The sequence below is a fragment of the Garra rufa genome, chromosome 11 (assembly GCF_049309525.1).
Source record: "Garra rufa chromosome 11, GarRuf1.0, whole genome shotgun sequence".
Taxonomy (NCBI): Eukaryota; Metazoa; Chordata; class Actinopteri; order Cypriniformes; family Cyprinidae; genus Garra; species Garra rufa.
The window spans coordinates 24,957,405-24,973,505 of record NC_133371.1 but is presented as its reverse complement, the minus strand read 5'-3'; the positions used below and the strand labels follow the sequence as shown (position 1 = coordinate 24,973,505).

Here is a 16,101-nt window from a genome sequence, read left to right as displayed (position 1 = left end):
GTGAAGCTGACATAATTTAATACATTGTAGAGAAACATAAAGCACAGTCGTTTCCTTCTGAAATAACAAAGGATACTGAAACAAGGAGAAAAAACTACTAACCAAACATTCTATACAAATTTTACACTTGATTTCTGTATACTTTACAAATGTATAAATTGTTTACAGTAGAACACTGGTTGAAAACCATGAAACCACAATGAATTAAAATTAAACAGCTTAAAATAATTCAATGGTGTTGCAGTAGTAACCATTTAAAATTTTCAGACCCTTGTGATTCAATCTTGGATTGACTTTAAAATAAACTAAAGCAAAAATCATTGAATTAAAGATTGACAAAACAATGCTAATTTGGTCTTTTGTAGCATGAAAATGACAAAAAAAAAAAAAAAAAAAAAATCAAAACCACAATTTACTTACTAACCACTATTTACTTACTTGACAGTACTTACTAAAACAGTAATGGTATCATAATTGTTATCCTGTGCATTTTTTTTTTTTTTTTTTTAATTCTGTACACCTCTTTGGAAGAGCTGTACATAAAGAATGGCAAGTCGTATTTTCATGTAACCTTCCATGTCTTTTTTCAATAAAAAAATATGTTTAAAAAAGAAATAAATTTAATTTGTTGCCTAGGTATATCAAATGCCTAAATGTGAATACAGATCTATCCTATGAGATTTGGCCATGTTTGTGCAAAGACTGTGCAAATCAGACACGAAAGAACAAAAAGACACGATAACAATAAAAGCAGAGTTAATTTCTCAAAACGCAAGTTTCAAGTATAGTCTCTTTCCTCATTATCTGCACTTTTGATAAGAGAATTATGACTGTTAACTAATTACATATTTCAGCGGTCTGTTTTAGGATTTCGTAACTCAATATTGTTTTGTGTTTGAAAATACTACCACAGTGATTTGTTTAATTATTTCAAGGAAAACCAAGGTCTTTGCTAAGAGACAGTAAATGGTCCATTTGAATGTGAGGATAGAAATATTTGACACTACATACAACATACAAACACATTGCACACACGGAGAAGAGCTTGAGCTGCTAAGAATGTGCGGGGAGATCTTGCTGGTGACCTTGTGACAAAGGCTGACTGTCCCCAGGTAGTATTTCCACAGCAGATGGTACTGCATTCACTGAAAACAGAGATATAATGATAGAAAATCAGTATTTTGTTTTATACAACAGTTCTTTCCGGTCCTCGAATCTGATTGGCTGATAGGAGTGTGACATTAGAGCGATATCTAAACTCCAACAGCCGTTTCACAGTTTGTAATCGTATCACTCCGCTTGGACTTGGGGGACTTCTATGGTGACCCTGAGTTTGAACTTCCAAAATGCAGTTTAAATGCAGCTTCAAAGGGCTCTAAATGATCCCAGTCGAGGAAGAAGGGTCTTATTCTAGCGAAACGATCGGTTATTTTCTAAAAACATTTACAATTTATATACTTTTTAATCTCTACACAGAGCTAGACAAGACAAGCATTTCAGGTAAAACAGTATATAAATTGTAATTTATTTTTGAAAATAACCGATCGTTTTGCTAGATAAGACCTTTTTTTCCTCGGCTGTGATCGTTTAGAGCCCTTTGAAGCTGCATTTAGGAAGTTCAAACTCGGGGTCACCATAGAAGTCCATTATATGGAGAGAAATCCTGAAATGTTTTCCTCAAAAAACATAATTTCCTTATGACTGACGAAAGAAAGGCATGAACATCTGGGATGACAAGGGGGTGAGTACATTATCTGTAAATTTTTGTTCTGAAAGTGAACTACTCCTTTAAGAAACGAAGAGTACGTGATGTTGATTTTAGTTACATTGTAACTCCGTTGTTATTTAGTTTATTTACACACTTGTGTCGTCAAACTGTTGTATAAACGCAATATCACACTCGTAGACTTGAGATATGGCTGTATATCGGCACACAAAAATTTACCTTTGGCCAAAACTTCATTATTAACTGCATTAGTTTGCTATCAAATGCTCAAGTGTCATTACTAGGTCTAAAATGACGTTTTGGAATTAGTAACGAAGGCATTGGATGAGCTGCGTAAGAAATGAATGCTACTCACAATAGCGTTTTGGGTAACACTTTACAATAAGGTTCATTAGTTAACATTAGTTAACCACATTAGTTAACATGAACTAATAATGAACTGCACTTATACAGCATTTATTAATCTTTGTTAATGTTAATTTCAACATTTACTAATGCATTATTAAAATTTTGTTAACATTAGTTAATGCAATGTAAACTAACATGAACAAACAATGAACAACTGTATTTCCGTTAACTAACGTTAATAAATATTAGTAAATACAGTAACAAATGTATTGCTCATGGTTAGTTCATGTTAGTTAATACATTAACTAATGTTTAACTAATGAACCTTATTGTAAAGTGTTACCGCGTTTTGAGGACAAAAAACAGACGAATGTCTTGAAATATGTCATCTGATTGATGTCTTGAGGTGTGGTAACCATGGTATAAGCAGAATAACTGACTTCAGTCTGTTGATTTCTTAGAAATTGTGGCCACATCACCACCTCGGGTGTGCATTATTTTCCAAGAATTCAACTGCCTGTCGTCAATTATTCCTTACCTATACGACAGGGAAAAATGCCTGACCAGAAAAATGTAAAACAATTGTACTGACCTTTGGCTTGCACTGGAGGCTCTGTTTTCTGTGTTTTCAACCGCTCCATGTGCTCTACTGCCTAAAAGAGAAGATTAGTATGTTAGAAAGCTGCCCTATTATGCCACTTCTAATACTGCCTTTCATGCAGTATGTAATGTAGCTGTATGAGAATCTAACTGCAAAGAGTTATAAAGCTGAAAGTGCATGATAAAGTTATTGTCTTCCAAAATAAAGAATCCACTCTGAACAGCCTAAACGAGTCGTTAGTTCCTGTTTTCTATGTTTCGACTTATATGAAACCTATGTTTTATGTTGGCCGGCCGCAAACAACTTGACCCACAAACATGTATTTTTACTGATTTTACTGTTTATTTGGACCAGCTGACTCCATTTAATCAGAACCTGTAAATATAATAAATAATAGATGTTTACATCTTCTATTGAGTGTTCAAAAGGCCAATCACTGTTTTGGGGGTAAAATACAATGTGTTTATTCTGGGGGTAAAATATAGTATGTTCTTGACAGGTATCATGAGGTTTACCCATTAACTTATGTTAGATAACAACAACATCTCTTAGTGGTTCTAATAGTTTCTGACAGATTCATTTCCATGATTTTTCCATGACTTTCCCAGTCATTTCACCTTGATCACCTTGTAAAGATTTCAATAGAGAGTGGATTTAAAGTCATCAGGGCTGAAAATAACTCAAAAATATCCATGACATTTCCATGACCTTTTAAGATCTTATTAATTTCCATCACTCTTCCAGGTCTGCATATCACACTTTTTAAATTCGCTCGTATTTGGAGGTTTTCCAGGATTGTGAGAACCTGTGTATCTCTCACTCAGTATCTGGCTCCAAAATAAGTCCTATCTATTTTTTTTTATAAAATCTATTTGTTTCTCCTAATCTCTCACTCTCTTACCCGCTGTAACTCCATTTTCTGGGAGTTAAGCTGTTCCTGTTGTCTCTCCAGCTCCTCTCGCTGTTTCAGCAGCTCATTTGTCTTCAGGTTTAGGTCTTGCTCCTCTCGAACAAGATGCTCCTCAAACTCTCTTAACTCTTCTTCAGTGTAGGCTGGATTCTGTTCTAGGGTCTCAAGAGGAAGCAGACAAACAAAACAATAAACAAAACTATTTAATGAAATGTACACTACTATCTAAAAGTTTAAGGTTTGAGTATTTTTTGCATGTTTTTGAAAGTCTCTTATGCTCAGCAGTTTTGCATTTATTTGGTAAAAACTACAATTAAAACAGTAAAATATCAATATATCAATTCTCTATTTTAATATATTTCAAAATGTAATTTATTCCTGTGATGGCAAAACTGAATTTTCAGCAGCCATTAATCTAGTCTTTAGTGTCACATGATCTCTCAGAAATCATTCTTATATGCTGATTTGCTCCACAAGAAACCTTGAAACATCAGGATTCTTTCAAAACTCACTGTTCCCAAACATTTGAACAGCAGTGAACCTATATTCTTAATAGAAAGGAGTTGACAAACAGGAAAGAAAAATAAAATTAAAATAAAAAAATTAAAAGTAAAATTAAAAAGTAAAATAAAATATTACCTCCCATCCATCTGGCTCTAGAAATTCTTTTCTATTTGTGGCAGTAATAAATTCATCTAGTGAAACAAGCCTGTCTCTGTTAGCGTCAACCTATGGACAATAAAAAAAAAAAAGATTACTTGTGAACCATCTTTGAAATAATATCATTATCACAATGAATCATTCCCATGCTATGATGCCCCCACCTCATTCATCACATGTTCTCTCATGCGAAGTCTCTCTTCTTCCATTTCCACCATGTCATCCTCTTCATGTGTGGGATCATAGACTTTCTCTAGCTGAACATGGTGGACACAAGCATCAGATTTAGCACCCCTTTAAAAATCTTCAAAGTACTCTATTATGATAGCACTGAATGCAAAGGTTATTAAGGGGAACCTCTTTGGTAAACAGTGCCTCGAGCTCTTGCTCATCAAAGTAGCCATCTCCATTAGTGTCTGCAAAAGCAAACAGATGTCACAGTCGTGCTGTGATGTAAAGTAAGTGTTCAGAACAGAGCGGCTCACTGATCTCACCATGTAGTTTGAAGAATGTCTTTGGGTCAAAATCGTTGGGATCCAAACCGTCAGATTCCTCCCAGACCTCTTTCAACTGGTCTTGACTGCCCTATTTACACACAAACAAACCAGAACTATACATTGGTTGTTGATCAGATGGAGGCAGATTTGAATATGGTCGATTACAAAAAAAAAAAGCAAGAAAAAGAAGAACTAATATCACAAATTTGCTTATTTGATTATTATAATAGTTAAAGGAATGTGTCTTTAGCTTACAGGGTGATTGATTTTGGGATGGTCCGCATGTTTCTTCTTCATCTCGTCATAGTGTTCCTCCTCTTTTTTGCGCGCTTCCTCATCCAGTGTCTTCAGATGTTCCCTCCGTTCATGTTCCTTCGTCATCTCGTACGTCTTGAAGTCTTCATGTCGTTCCTTGTCGAAGTTTTCCAGGTCATCTGTGGCCTCAATTTGACAAAAGGAAACAAGCAGAGAGGAAATTTTCAATGTGTGGAGAGCAGTAGATCATTTGTATAGATCTCTATCCAACATAGGAAATTAATCTTGAACTGCACTTGTCGAATTATAGGTGCAAAGACTGTTGACCCTCACTGTGTAAATCAAACACAAAAATAATCTGTTAGATGTTTTCTTTACAGGTTTTGCTGTTAAAGGGCACCTAATATGCAAAATTCACTTGTGTGTTGGCATGCTGTGTACAGAACCACCCTATAAAGATAAAAATCCACCCGCTCCTTTTTTTTAATCCCTATAAATCATTAGCAGTGTCCCTGCCCATGACTGTTGACGGACACTGCCGTATTAGCATACAGCACGCCCTGAGTGAGCCACACACAATCCACCATGATTATCTTCACGTGTTTATGTAATTGTAAAAAGGGGCATTATAAGTGCCCTGTAATTTATGATCTGAGATTAATTTTGGCCACTTAAAGCAGCAGTTTGTACATTTTTTAACTTGAAATATCAGTTCCAAAATCATTCTGATAGTACAGACTTCTAATAAGGTTAATGACTTCTGTTTCTTTCCCATGCTCCACCCAAACATTGTTTCTGGGACTGTGTAAGTTGGGCGAACTAGTACAAACTTTCACAAAAAGGGTTTACAGCAGCATCAATTGCACTTGTGTGCAGCTATCCATTGTAATTATGACAGTGATATAGCTCCGAAATAGCAACAATTCACAAAACTACAAACAGCATTTGTACTGTGACTTTTGAACATTTAAATATGACACATATTTACATTATTCATTACATTTACATTTACACATTTTATCCAAAGTGACACTGAATTCATGTACATATTATCAGTTCCATTATTCCCTAGGAATGGAACCCATGACATTGGTGTTGCTAGCGCTATGCTCTACACTTTGAGCTACATGGATAAAATTTAGGGTTTTTATGACAGATGCATATACACAGAGACAAAATTACCTGCATTTTAATCACAAATACGCTAGGAGAAACAGCTAAATCTATGGAAGCCTGTTTCCGCCACGGAATAAAAAAAAAAAAAAAAAAGGTCTTTTTATTTCACAATTCTGACTTTTTCCCTGCAAATGCAAGATACAAACTCACAATTCAGACTTTTTTCTCAGAACTGTGTGATATAAATGCACAATTGCAAGTTATCAAAATCGTGGGATAAAAACTCGTAATTGCGAAAAATAAAGTCAGAATTGTGAGATACAAACTCACAACTTTTTTTTCAGTACTGCATGATATGAACTCGTAATTGCAAGTTATAAATACGGGATATAAATTCGCAATTGCAAGAAATAAAGTTAGAATTGTAAGATACAAACTCAAAATTCTGACTATTTTCTTGTAACTGTGTGATATATACTCACAGTTCTGACTTTTTTTCCTTAGAATTCTTTCTTAGACTTCAGAATTGCAACTCACAATTCACAATTCTGACTTTCTTTCTCATAATTTTGAGATATAAACTCGCAATTGTGACCGTCTTTCTGTGATTTGCGTGATATAAAATCGCAATTCAAACTTCTCAGAATTGTGAGACATAAACTCGCAATTGCAAGTTATAAAGTCAGAATTACGGGATATAAATTCGCAATTGCGAGAAATAAAGTCAGAATTGTGAGATACAAACTCAAAATTCTGTCTTTTTGTCTTGTAACTGTGTGATATACTCACAGTTACTTTTTTCCCTCAGAATTCTTTCCCAGAATTGTGAAATGTACAGTCGTGGCCAGAACTTTTGAGAATTACATAAATAATGGAAATTGGAAAAGTTGGTGCTTAAGTTTTTATAATAGCAATTTGCATATACTCCAGAATGTTATGAAGAGTGATCAGATGAATTGCATAGTCCTTCTTTGCCATGAAAATTAACTTAATCCTGAAAAAAACTTTCCATTGCATTGTTAAGAAGGCTTCAGGGCGTCCAAGAAAGTCAAGCAAGCGCCAGGATCGTCTCCTAAAGAGGATTCAGCTGCGGGATCGGTGTGCCACCAGTGCAGAGCTTGCTCAGGAATGGCAGCAGGCAGGTGTGAGCGCATCTGCACGCACAGTGAGGCCAAGACTTTTGGAAGATGGCCTGGTGTCAAGAAGGGCAGCAAAGAAGCCACTTCTTCAAAAAAAACATCAGGGACAGATTGATCTTCTGCAAAAACTATGGCGAATGGACTGCTGAGGACTGGGGCAAAGTCATATTCTCCGATGAAGCCTCTTTCCGATTGTTTGGGGCATCTGGAAAAGGGCTTGTCCGGAGAAGAAAAGGTGAGTGCTACCATCAGTCCTGTGTCATGCCAACAGTAAAGCATCCTGAGACCATTCATGTGTGGGGTTGCTTCTCATCCAAGGGAGTGGGCTCACTCACAATTTTGCCCAAAAACAAAGCCATGAATAAAGAATGGTACCAAAACACCCTCCAACAGCAACTTCTTCCAACAATCCAACAACAGTTTGGTGAAGAACAACGCATTTTCCAGCACGATGGAGCACCGTGCCATAAGGCAAAAGTGATAACTAAGTGGCTCGGGGACCAAAACGTTGAAATTTTGGGTCCATGGCCTGGAAACTCCCCAGATCTTAATCCCATTGAGAACTTGTGGTCAATCCTCAAGAGGCGGGTGGACAAACAAAAACCCACTAATTCTGACAAACTCCAAGAAGTGATTATGAAAGAATGGCTATCACTCAGGATTTGGCCCAGAAGTTGATTGAGAGCATGCCCAGTCGAATTGCAGAGGTCCTGAACAAGAAGGGCCAACACTGCAAATACTGACTCTTTGCATAAATGTCATGTAATTGTCGATAAAAGCCTTTGAAACGTATGAAGTGCTTGTAATTATATTTCAGTACATCACTGAAACAACTGTATTGTTTCAGTATTGTATGCTGTATAGAAAACTAATATTTGTGCCATTCTCAAAACTTTTGGCCACGACTGTACACTTGCAGTTCTGACTTTCTTACAATTGTGTGATATAAACTCACAATTCAGACTTTCTTTCTCATAATTTTGAGATATAAACTTGCAATTCTGACCATCTTTCTCTGATTTGCATGATATAAACTTGCAATTCTGACTTTTTTCATCAGAATTGCGCAATTTAAACTCACAATTCAGACTTTTTTTTCTCAGAATTGTGAGATATAAACTTGCAATTGCAAGTTATAAAGTGAGAATTACGGGATATAAATTCGCAATTGCGAGAAATAAAGTCAGAATTGTGAGATACAAACTCAAAATTCGGACTTTTTTCCCGCAATTTCGTGATGTATACTTTCAGTTCTGACTTTTTTTCTCAGAATTCTTTCTCAGAATTAAGAATTACAACTTTATTTTCTCAGAATTGTGAAATATAAACAATTCAGACTTTCTCTCATAATTTTTATATAAACTCGCAATTCTGACCGCCTTTCTCTGATTTTTTCTCAGAATTGCATAATATAAACTCGCAATTCAGACTTTTCAGAATTCCTTCTCCGAATTGTGATATAAACTCGCAGTTACGACTTTGTTTCCTTGAATTATGTGATATACACTCGCAGTTATGACTTTTTTTCTCAGAATTTTGATATAAACTCGCAATTCTGACTTTCTTTCTCCGAATTGCGTGATACAAACTCGCAATTCAGACATTTTTTCTCAGAATTGCGTAATATAAACTCGCAATGCTCACTCTTTTGACTGGGGTTCATAAACGGGATCATATTACTCCAGTTTTACAGTCCTTACACTGGCTGCCTGCACGTTACAGAGTAGATTTTAAAATTTTACTTATTGTTTATAAGTCACTACATGGTATGGCTCCATCATATATTTCAGATTTATTGACTGACCACAGTGTAACCAGATCCCTCCGGTCCTCTAACCAGAGACTTTTGTTCTTTCTCAAGACAAAGGGGAGTGTAGGGGCGATCACGCTTTTGCTTCTATTGCCCCAAGACTCTGGAATGATCTTCCCATTTTTATTAGAATGGCTTCTTTTAGAGTGGCTATTTTTAAGTCTAAATTAAAAACTGTTCAACAAGGCTTTTAATTTTGGTTGAAGCACTTTTTATCCTTGTTCTGTGTTTTTGTTGTATGTTGTGATGTTTTTTCCCTGTAGTTTAACACCCTTTCTATTTATTCATTGTGTTACTGCTGTTTTTTAGTTTTTTTTATTGTAAAGCACATTGGTCAACTCTGGTTGTAGGAAATAGGGCTATATAAATAAAGTTGCCATTGCCACAATTGCAAGTTATAAAGTCAGAATTACGGGATATAAATTCGCAATTGCGAGAAATAAAGTTAGAATTGTGAGATACAAACTCAAAATTCTGACTTTTTTCTCACAATTGCATGATATATACTCACAGTTCTGACTTTTTTTCTCATAATTTCTTCTCCGAATTGCATGATATAAACTCACAATTCTGACTTTCTTTCTCCGAATTGTGAGATATAAACTCGCAACTATGACTTTTTTTTCTCAGAATTTTGAAATATGAACTTGAATTGTGAGTTATAAATTTACAAAAGTTATAAAGTCCAATTTTGAGGAGGAAAAAAGACAGGCTTTTTTTTTTACCCACAATTGTGTTATTAAGTCAGAATTTCGAGATATAAACTTGCAATTAAAAAAAAAAATGTATATCACAATTCTGACTTCATAACTCGCAACTGTGAGCTTATATCTGACAATTCTGAGAAATAAAGTCAGAACTGCAAGTTTATATCATGCAATTCTGAAAAAAAAAAGTCAGGGGAAACAGGCTTCAATATAAATCAATAAATTTCCATAAGGCAAAAAATAACAAAAACATAATAAGCTAATAAATATTTATGGAAATTTTCTTATTTCACCTGCCAAAAGGTTCTTTTGGGCCCTGAACAAAAATCTGTGACAACTGTGAGTGTAAATAAAACCAACAGGAAGTCAGATTTGGAGCCTACCGATTTAATGAGACGATCCAAGTCTTCCACTTCAAATGTATGTGGATTCACATGATCCAGATGCTCAAACTGTTTCAGAAGTGCTTGGTGGTCCACTGTCATACCTTGAGGGAAATTAAAAGTGTCTCAATTTCATATATGCTTCTTGTCTCTGCAGCAGGCCAGAGTTACAGGTTTATAAAGTAAACTGTAATATGGGCAGTTTGATAAATGACACTCTCAGATACAACATACTATATATCCTTGTAAATCTCTGAGCCAGGTGACTGTAAATGAAACAGTATGGTAGAGGACATTTCACAATATTCTCTATTCTCCAAACAATAACAAAAACAATTTTGCGTTTAAAGCACTGCATGCAATACCTTTATCTCCGTTCACGTCTTGTTTGACTTTGATCAGGGTGCGCAGTCTGTTCACTTCTTGCCTCTTTAGCTCATCGAGTTTAGTCCGCACATGATGGCTGACAAAGTCCAATTCTTTAGCCAGTTTCCCTTGCTGTTTCACCAAACAGAGAATGAGAGGTAAGCAATGGGGTGTTTAGATAATCTGATTAAGCCTCTGCAAAGTAGAATTGGGAAATAAAGGGCTGCAATACCTTGATGTCTTCCATGTCTGTGTTATGAAGTTTCTCTCTGAAATGTGGGTCCTTTTCCAGGAAATCAATAACCTCTCTGAGATATCGATCATAGTGTAATCCAGTGTCCTAAATGAATTCAAATTAGATGTAGAGAGCAAAGTGAGGAAAAACTAGGGAGACTAAATCCTTTTAAAGCTGTGTGATAAGGAACATTTTCAAAAGGACTGAGCATTTAGAGTTAGTCTATGTAAGTTGAACACTCCTTTCTCTATTATGGCACAGCCTATATAAGCATCATATTATATATGTAATGCCTGCTTACCAAACCTGTCTGAAATTTTCACACTGTATAACAGAGAAGCGTCACACCCATTTTAACACTGGACTAGCAAGTCTCTATTAGTATAAAGACATGTTTTCATGCGTTTCTCTCTAAAAGAGAGAAAACATTATGAAATCATATCACTTACTGCACTTTTAGGTGGCTCGAGTTCCTCAGCCGGAGGGCTCACTTTGGTCTTATCCACAGCAACTGGAAGTGCATCCAAACAAGCCCACAGACACAGCATCAAGCAGAAGTGTGACAGTCCCCACATCTGTAAAAGGACGAGAATATCACCAGTGTCATTTCTCATACAAATAACTTTCTAGATGTTATATACAAATACAAATCGCAACCTTAGAATTATAAAGTTCTGTCTGCATTCTGAGTAGTTTTGAAATATTGATCTTCAACGTGTTTGCATTCAATATACATCTATATATTTTTATACTTTGTTTTCTAAATAAAAAGTCCCAAAAATGACACAATTTATAGACATATTATTAAGTATTTATATATTGATTTATAATATAGTTATATTATGAATTATCTAGACCTATATAGTTATGTGTGATTTATTTTAATTGTTTTATTTATAATAATAATTTTAGCTCTTTCTCTCTCTCTCTCTCTCTCTAGGTTGTGGTGGGATTTTTAAAGATATTTAAAGAAGTATCTTATGCTCATAAAAGTTGCTTTTTTAATGAATAATACAGAAAAAAAACAGTAATATTATGAAATATTATTGCAAATTAAAATAACAGTTTTCTATTTTAATATACTTTAAAATCTAATTTATTTCTGTAATGAAAAGCTGAATTTTCACCAGCCATTACTGCAGTCTTCAGTGTCACATGACCCTTTAGAAATCATTCTAAGATGCTGATTTATTATCAGTGTTAGAAACAGTTGTGCTGCTTAATACTTTTGGAAACTGATACTTTTTTTTTTTTTTTAGGATTCGTTGATGAATAAAAAAACCCAACAGCATTTATGCAAAATAAAAATATATTCTTAAGTTTTTTTTAACTATTAATCCTTTACTCTCATTTTTTTTTAACAATTCAACACATCCTTGTTAAATACAAGTATTAATTCCTTAAAAAAAAATACTTACTGACCCGAAATTTTGAATGGTACTATATATTGTTTCAAAAGATTTCCATTATAAATTTATTCATCAAAAAGAAAAAAAGAAAAATAATTAAAAAGTATCACAGGTTCAAAAAAAAGTAGCACAAATGTTTCCAGCATTAAAAGTAAATCAGCATATTAGAATGATCGGGATCATTTGACACTGAAGACTGGGGTAAAGATTCTGAAATTTCAGCATTGCATCACAGGAATAAATGCTATATTAAAGTATATTAAAAAAGAAAACCACTATTTTAAATTGCAATAATATTTCACAATATTATAGCTTTTTTTAAATCAAATAAACACAGCCTTGATGAGCAGAAAAGACTTCACAAATATTACACACAAACACTAAAGAGCGAGTTCTAGATAATATTTAATACAAAATAATACAAATACCACCTTGGAATTATAAAGTTGTATCGGCATTCTGAGCAGTTTTGAGATATTGGGCTTTAAAACGTTGCATTCCATGTACTTTTATACTTTGTTTTCTAAATAAAAAGTACCCAAACATGCACACAACTTAAAAAAGTCACATAATATGCATAGGTCGAAAATATGTAAATAACTGAATTTTGACAAAATTGTCAAATAGAACTTTAGAATTCCAATATGACGAAATTACGGTTATTTGTTTTTAAAAGAGAATTCCTACAACCAGAGCGTGACGTCACGCACACGTGCAAGATAAACCTTGACAATCCCTAGCTGTCTGTCACACGGAAGACATCATTTTCAAATTACGAGTAAATAAATCCTAATTATTTATTCAGGCTGAAATCATATCGGAAATGTACAACATATTAGGTACTACATGACATTAATTCCTGAACGTCTTCATCTCTAAACACAAAACTATATTACTCCACTGTACGTGTCTTTAAGCATCATCAGTTGTAAAACAGAATACATCAGCTGACATTATACGGAAGCAACAGGTGAACACCTACCCTGAAAGATCCCCTGAGAGTAGTATTTATAAACTCGATGTTGCTGCTTTCGCCTCGATCAAGCGTCACAGATGTAACCGCTCTGACAGTTCATTTGCAACTTGTTTTACCTGATGTGTGCTAAACACAGTTCCTTAATGTAAACCCCGCCTGCTAAGATGTGTAGCCACGCCCCTCGCTCTGGTGATTGGACAAACCGTCGCGCTTCCGCCTTTGAATTTTTTTCGCGTTGCTCTCTCATTGAGCGTGCAAACTGTCTGTCAAAGGTTCCCATGGTAACTTGGCATGTACGCAGGTTAGAAGAGGTACGTGGCGTTCACGAGTCCACCGTTACACAGCTCTAAATTTGAAGAGCTGAGTGTCACTGTCATTCATGATTTTCGTCAGTGCTCCACAAGCCAAACTATTAAAGCTGTTATCTTGGCTGTGTTGTTTGTAGGGTGGGTCATGATGCTACATTCCAGAATGTTGAAACTGGAACAAATGTAGGTTAAAGTCAATGTTAAGTTTAGCATAAAAACAAATGGACTGAGCTGTGAAAACAATTGGATAGATTTGTGGTCGGAACATAATATGTACCTTAAAAATGAATCGTTATTTACATAAAACAGTTTCATATGTGTCTTCAAAATAATGGTTTACAGTTTGTATGTCTTTGTAAGTAAGAAGCTGCTTTTAGACAATGTTGAGTTCATTTCCGTCCCTGTTTTCAATATTTTCCTCACATATTTGGATTATTCACTCAGTGTCTCTCCTCCATACTCTAAATGTATCCCTCAGACACTATTTAGTATTAAAACAGCATAAAGCCTGCTAAATGTCTTGACCTTTTAACATTTGAAATAAGAAATTAAGCCAACCAAGATTTTTTTTGGTTGTGTTATTGTATGTGACGTTCAGTGTTGGAGGTAATGCATTACAAGTAACGCACGTTACGTAATAATATTACTTTTAACTAGTAAAGTAACGCATTACTTTTTAATTGACAAGAAAATATCTGTTACTTTTTCAAATAAGTAACGCCAGTTATACTCCCCCTCCCTCCATTTATTGATCAAAAGCTCAATTGTCCCCATGTTGAGAGAAATTGTAAGATGTTACTTTAGTTCTAGAATAAATGTGAACATGCATTAATTCATCTCACAGTATTCCTCGAAATGAATAAAAACAGTGAAACTCAACGCAAACCTGCAATAGTTAAATGTTCAATAATACAAATATCCTTTATGTATTTAATCCCATTTTATTAACCGATGTCTTTGCTGCCAACCTTCGATGGTCCAGTTCATCCATACTAATGAGCAAAAATTACTCAAGATAATCTAACATTTGTTTTGCTTTTTTTTATTGTTGAAGAGTTGACATTTTTCTTCTGCGGTCTACTGTACAGACAGAAATGTACTTTTCTCTAAGTCTGAGGCTTTTGGTGTAAAAAGGCTTTTACATTTGCCAAAAATAGAACTTTTTATATTAAAAACAAACAAGCAAGCCCTGCCCAGATTTAAAAAGTAACGCAAAAGTAACGTAATTAGTTACTTTTTTAAGGAGTAACTCAATATTGTAATGCATCACTTTTAAAAGTAACTTTCCCCAACACTGGTGACAATCATAGATTAACTCTAAATAAGAAAACAATTTTTTTGTTTGTTTTGTTTTTAGTTTAAAGCTAGATTATTAGATAGTAGACTACAGCTCTGGGTGTTAAAAATTGAAACACAGCTCAATATTGCACTTAATTCTAGACCAAAGCACCGGTTTGCTATTAATCATATTTTTATGATTTGCAATGACTACATCTAGCCATTAGATGGCACTCAAAGTCTACCAATGGAATACACATCTTCATCTAAACATTTGATATCAAGTGTATTTGAGTCAATGTTTATATAACTGAATGCAAATATATATACAAGTTAATTATTTTTGATGTTTTTATATCTGCGCACATATACTCTGTTTTGTTTAAGCCTGATGATTGTTTGGCATTTGGTCTTATTTGTTTTGTCTTAAAAGTCTGTTTGACTAGTTGTTCTGTGTTTGTGGTTTTAAACAAGCAGATGTGTTTTCATTATGTTCTGAATGGTTTTCTTGATTATTTATTTATTTGTACTGCATATTTCTGTGCAGAAAGTACTCAGCTGGCCAATTTAAGCGTTTCTAACTTTCTAACAGCTGTAAAAAAAAAAAAAAAAAAAAAAGACCTGGTAGGTTAGTTGAAGGGATTTTTTTTTTTAAATCCACAGCATTCTGTTTTCTTTTTCTTGAAATATACTCTACCAGTCAAAAGTTTTCAGACAGGAAGATTTTTAATGTTTTTTTAAAGAAGTCTCTTCTGCTCACAAAGCCTGCATTTATTTGATTCAAATTACAGGATAAACAGCAACATTTTAAAATATTTTTACTATTAAAATAACTGTTTTCTATTTAACCCTTTATAGGGCACTCATTGAAATACTTGGAAATTCTAAAATTCAACCCCAGAGTGTTATTGGAGGTTATTACAAGACCTTTAAACTTTTGTGACTTAAAATTTTTTTTTATGTTTTTATGTTGAAAATTAGGTTAAATGAAGTGATCATATATAGTCACTTGCCGGTCTATGGTAACTTTTTCCCCCCCAAAAAATGTGTATACATTTTAAATATAAGGCATAAATAAATACATAAAACATATATAATATTCATAGAATATTTATTTAGAAACAATTTACACACACAATTTATATATATATATATATATATATATATATATATATATATATATATATATATATATATATATATATGAACACAAAAACTTAACAGAATATTTATTTAGGAAATTAAAAATCTTGCTGTCTTCCTCGTCAGAACCCTAGATGGGGTCAGCTGGCACAACAAAACTGACTTCTATCCATAGAATTGTTGAGTAGACAGCTGCGAAAGAAAAGGTTTCTGAGTCAGTATCAAGCCCATGTT

The 16,101-nt window shown here is 34.1% G+C and overlaps 1 protein-coding gene across 1 annotated transcript; it reads right to left on the bottom strand.

Moving 5' to 3' along the window:
* Position 1: 1 nt before the first annotated feature.
* Positions 2–13,280, bottom strand: nucb2b (nucleobindin 2b). Its single transcript, XM_073850333.1, has 13 exons — positions 13,145–13,280; positions 11,203–11,328; positions 10,751–10,858; positions 10,518–10,650; positions 10,153–10,256; positions 4,998–5,183; positions 4,740–4,830; positions 4,603–4,661; positions 4,410–4,502; positions 4,225–4,314; positions 3,577–3,747; positions 2,667–2,727; positions 2–1,145 (listed from the first exon to the last, which is right to left on the bottom strand). Exons 2-13 carry the CDS (start codon positions 11,326–11,328, stop codon positions 1,054–1,056), a joined length of 1,314 nt encoding a protein of 437 aa, XP_073706434.1. The 5' UTR covers positions 13,145–13,280; the 3' UTR covers positions 2–1,053.
* Between the last annotated feature and the right edge of the window lie 2,821 nt (positions 13,281–16,101).

Excerpts from the sequence above, each read along its gene's own strand:
- nucb2b (XM_073850333.1), bottom strand. The coding sequence starts at position 11,328 with ATGTGGGGACTGTCACACTTCTGCTTGATGCTGTGTCTGTGGGCTTGT. Across the intron at positions 3,748-4,224 it reads TAGAGCCAGATGGATGGGAG|ACCCTAGAACAGAATCCAGC; the intron begins GTAATATTTTAT and ends CTTCCTCTTGAG. Across the intron at positions 1,146-2,666 it reads GCCTCCAGTGCAAGCCAAAG|TGAATGCAGTACCATCTGCT; the intron begins GTCAGTACAATT and ends CTCTGTTTTCAG.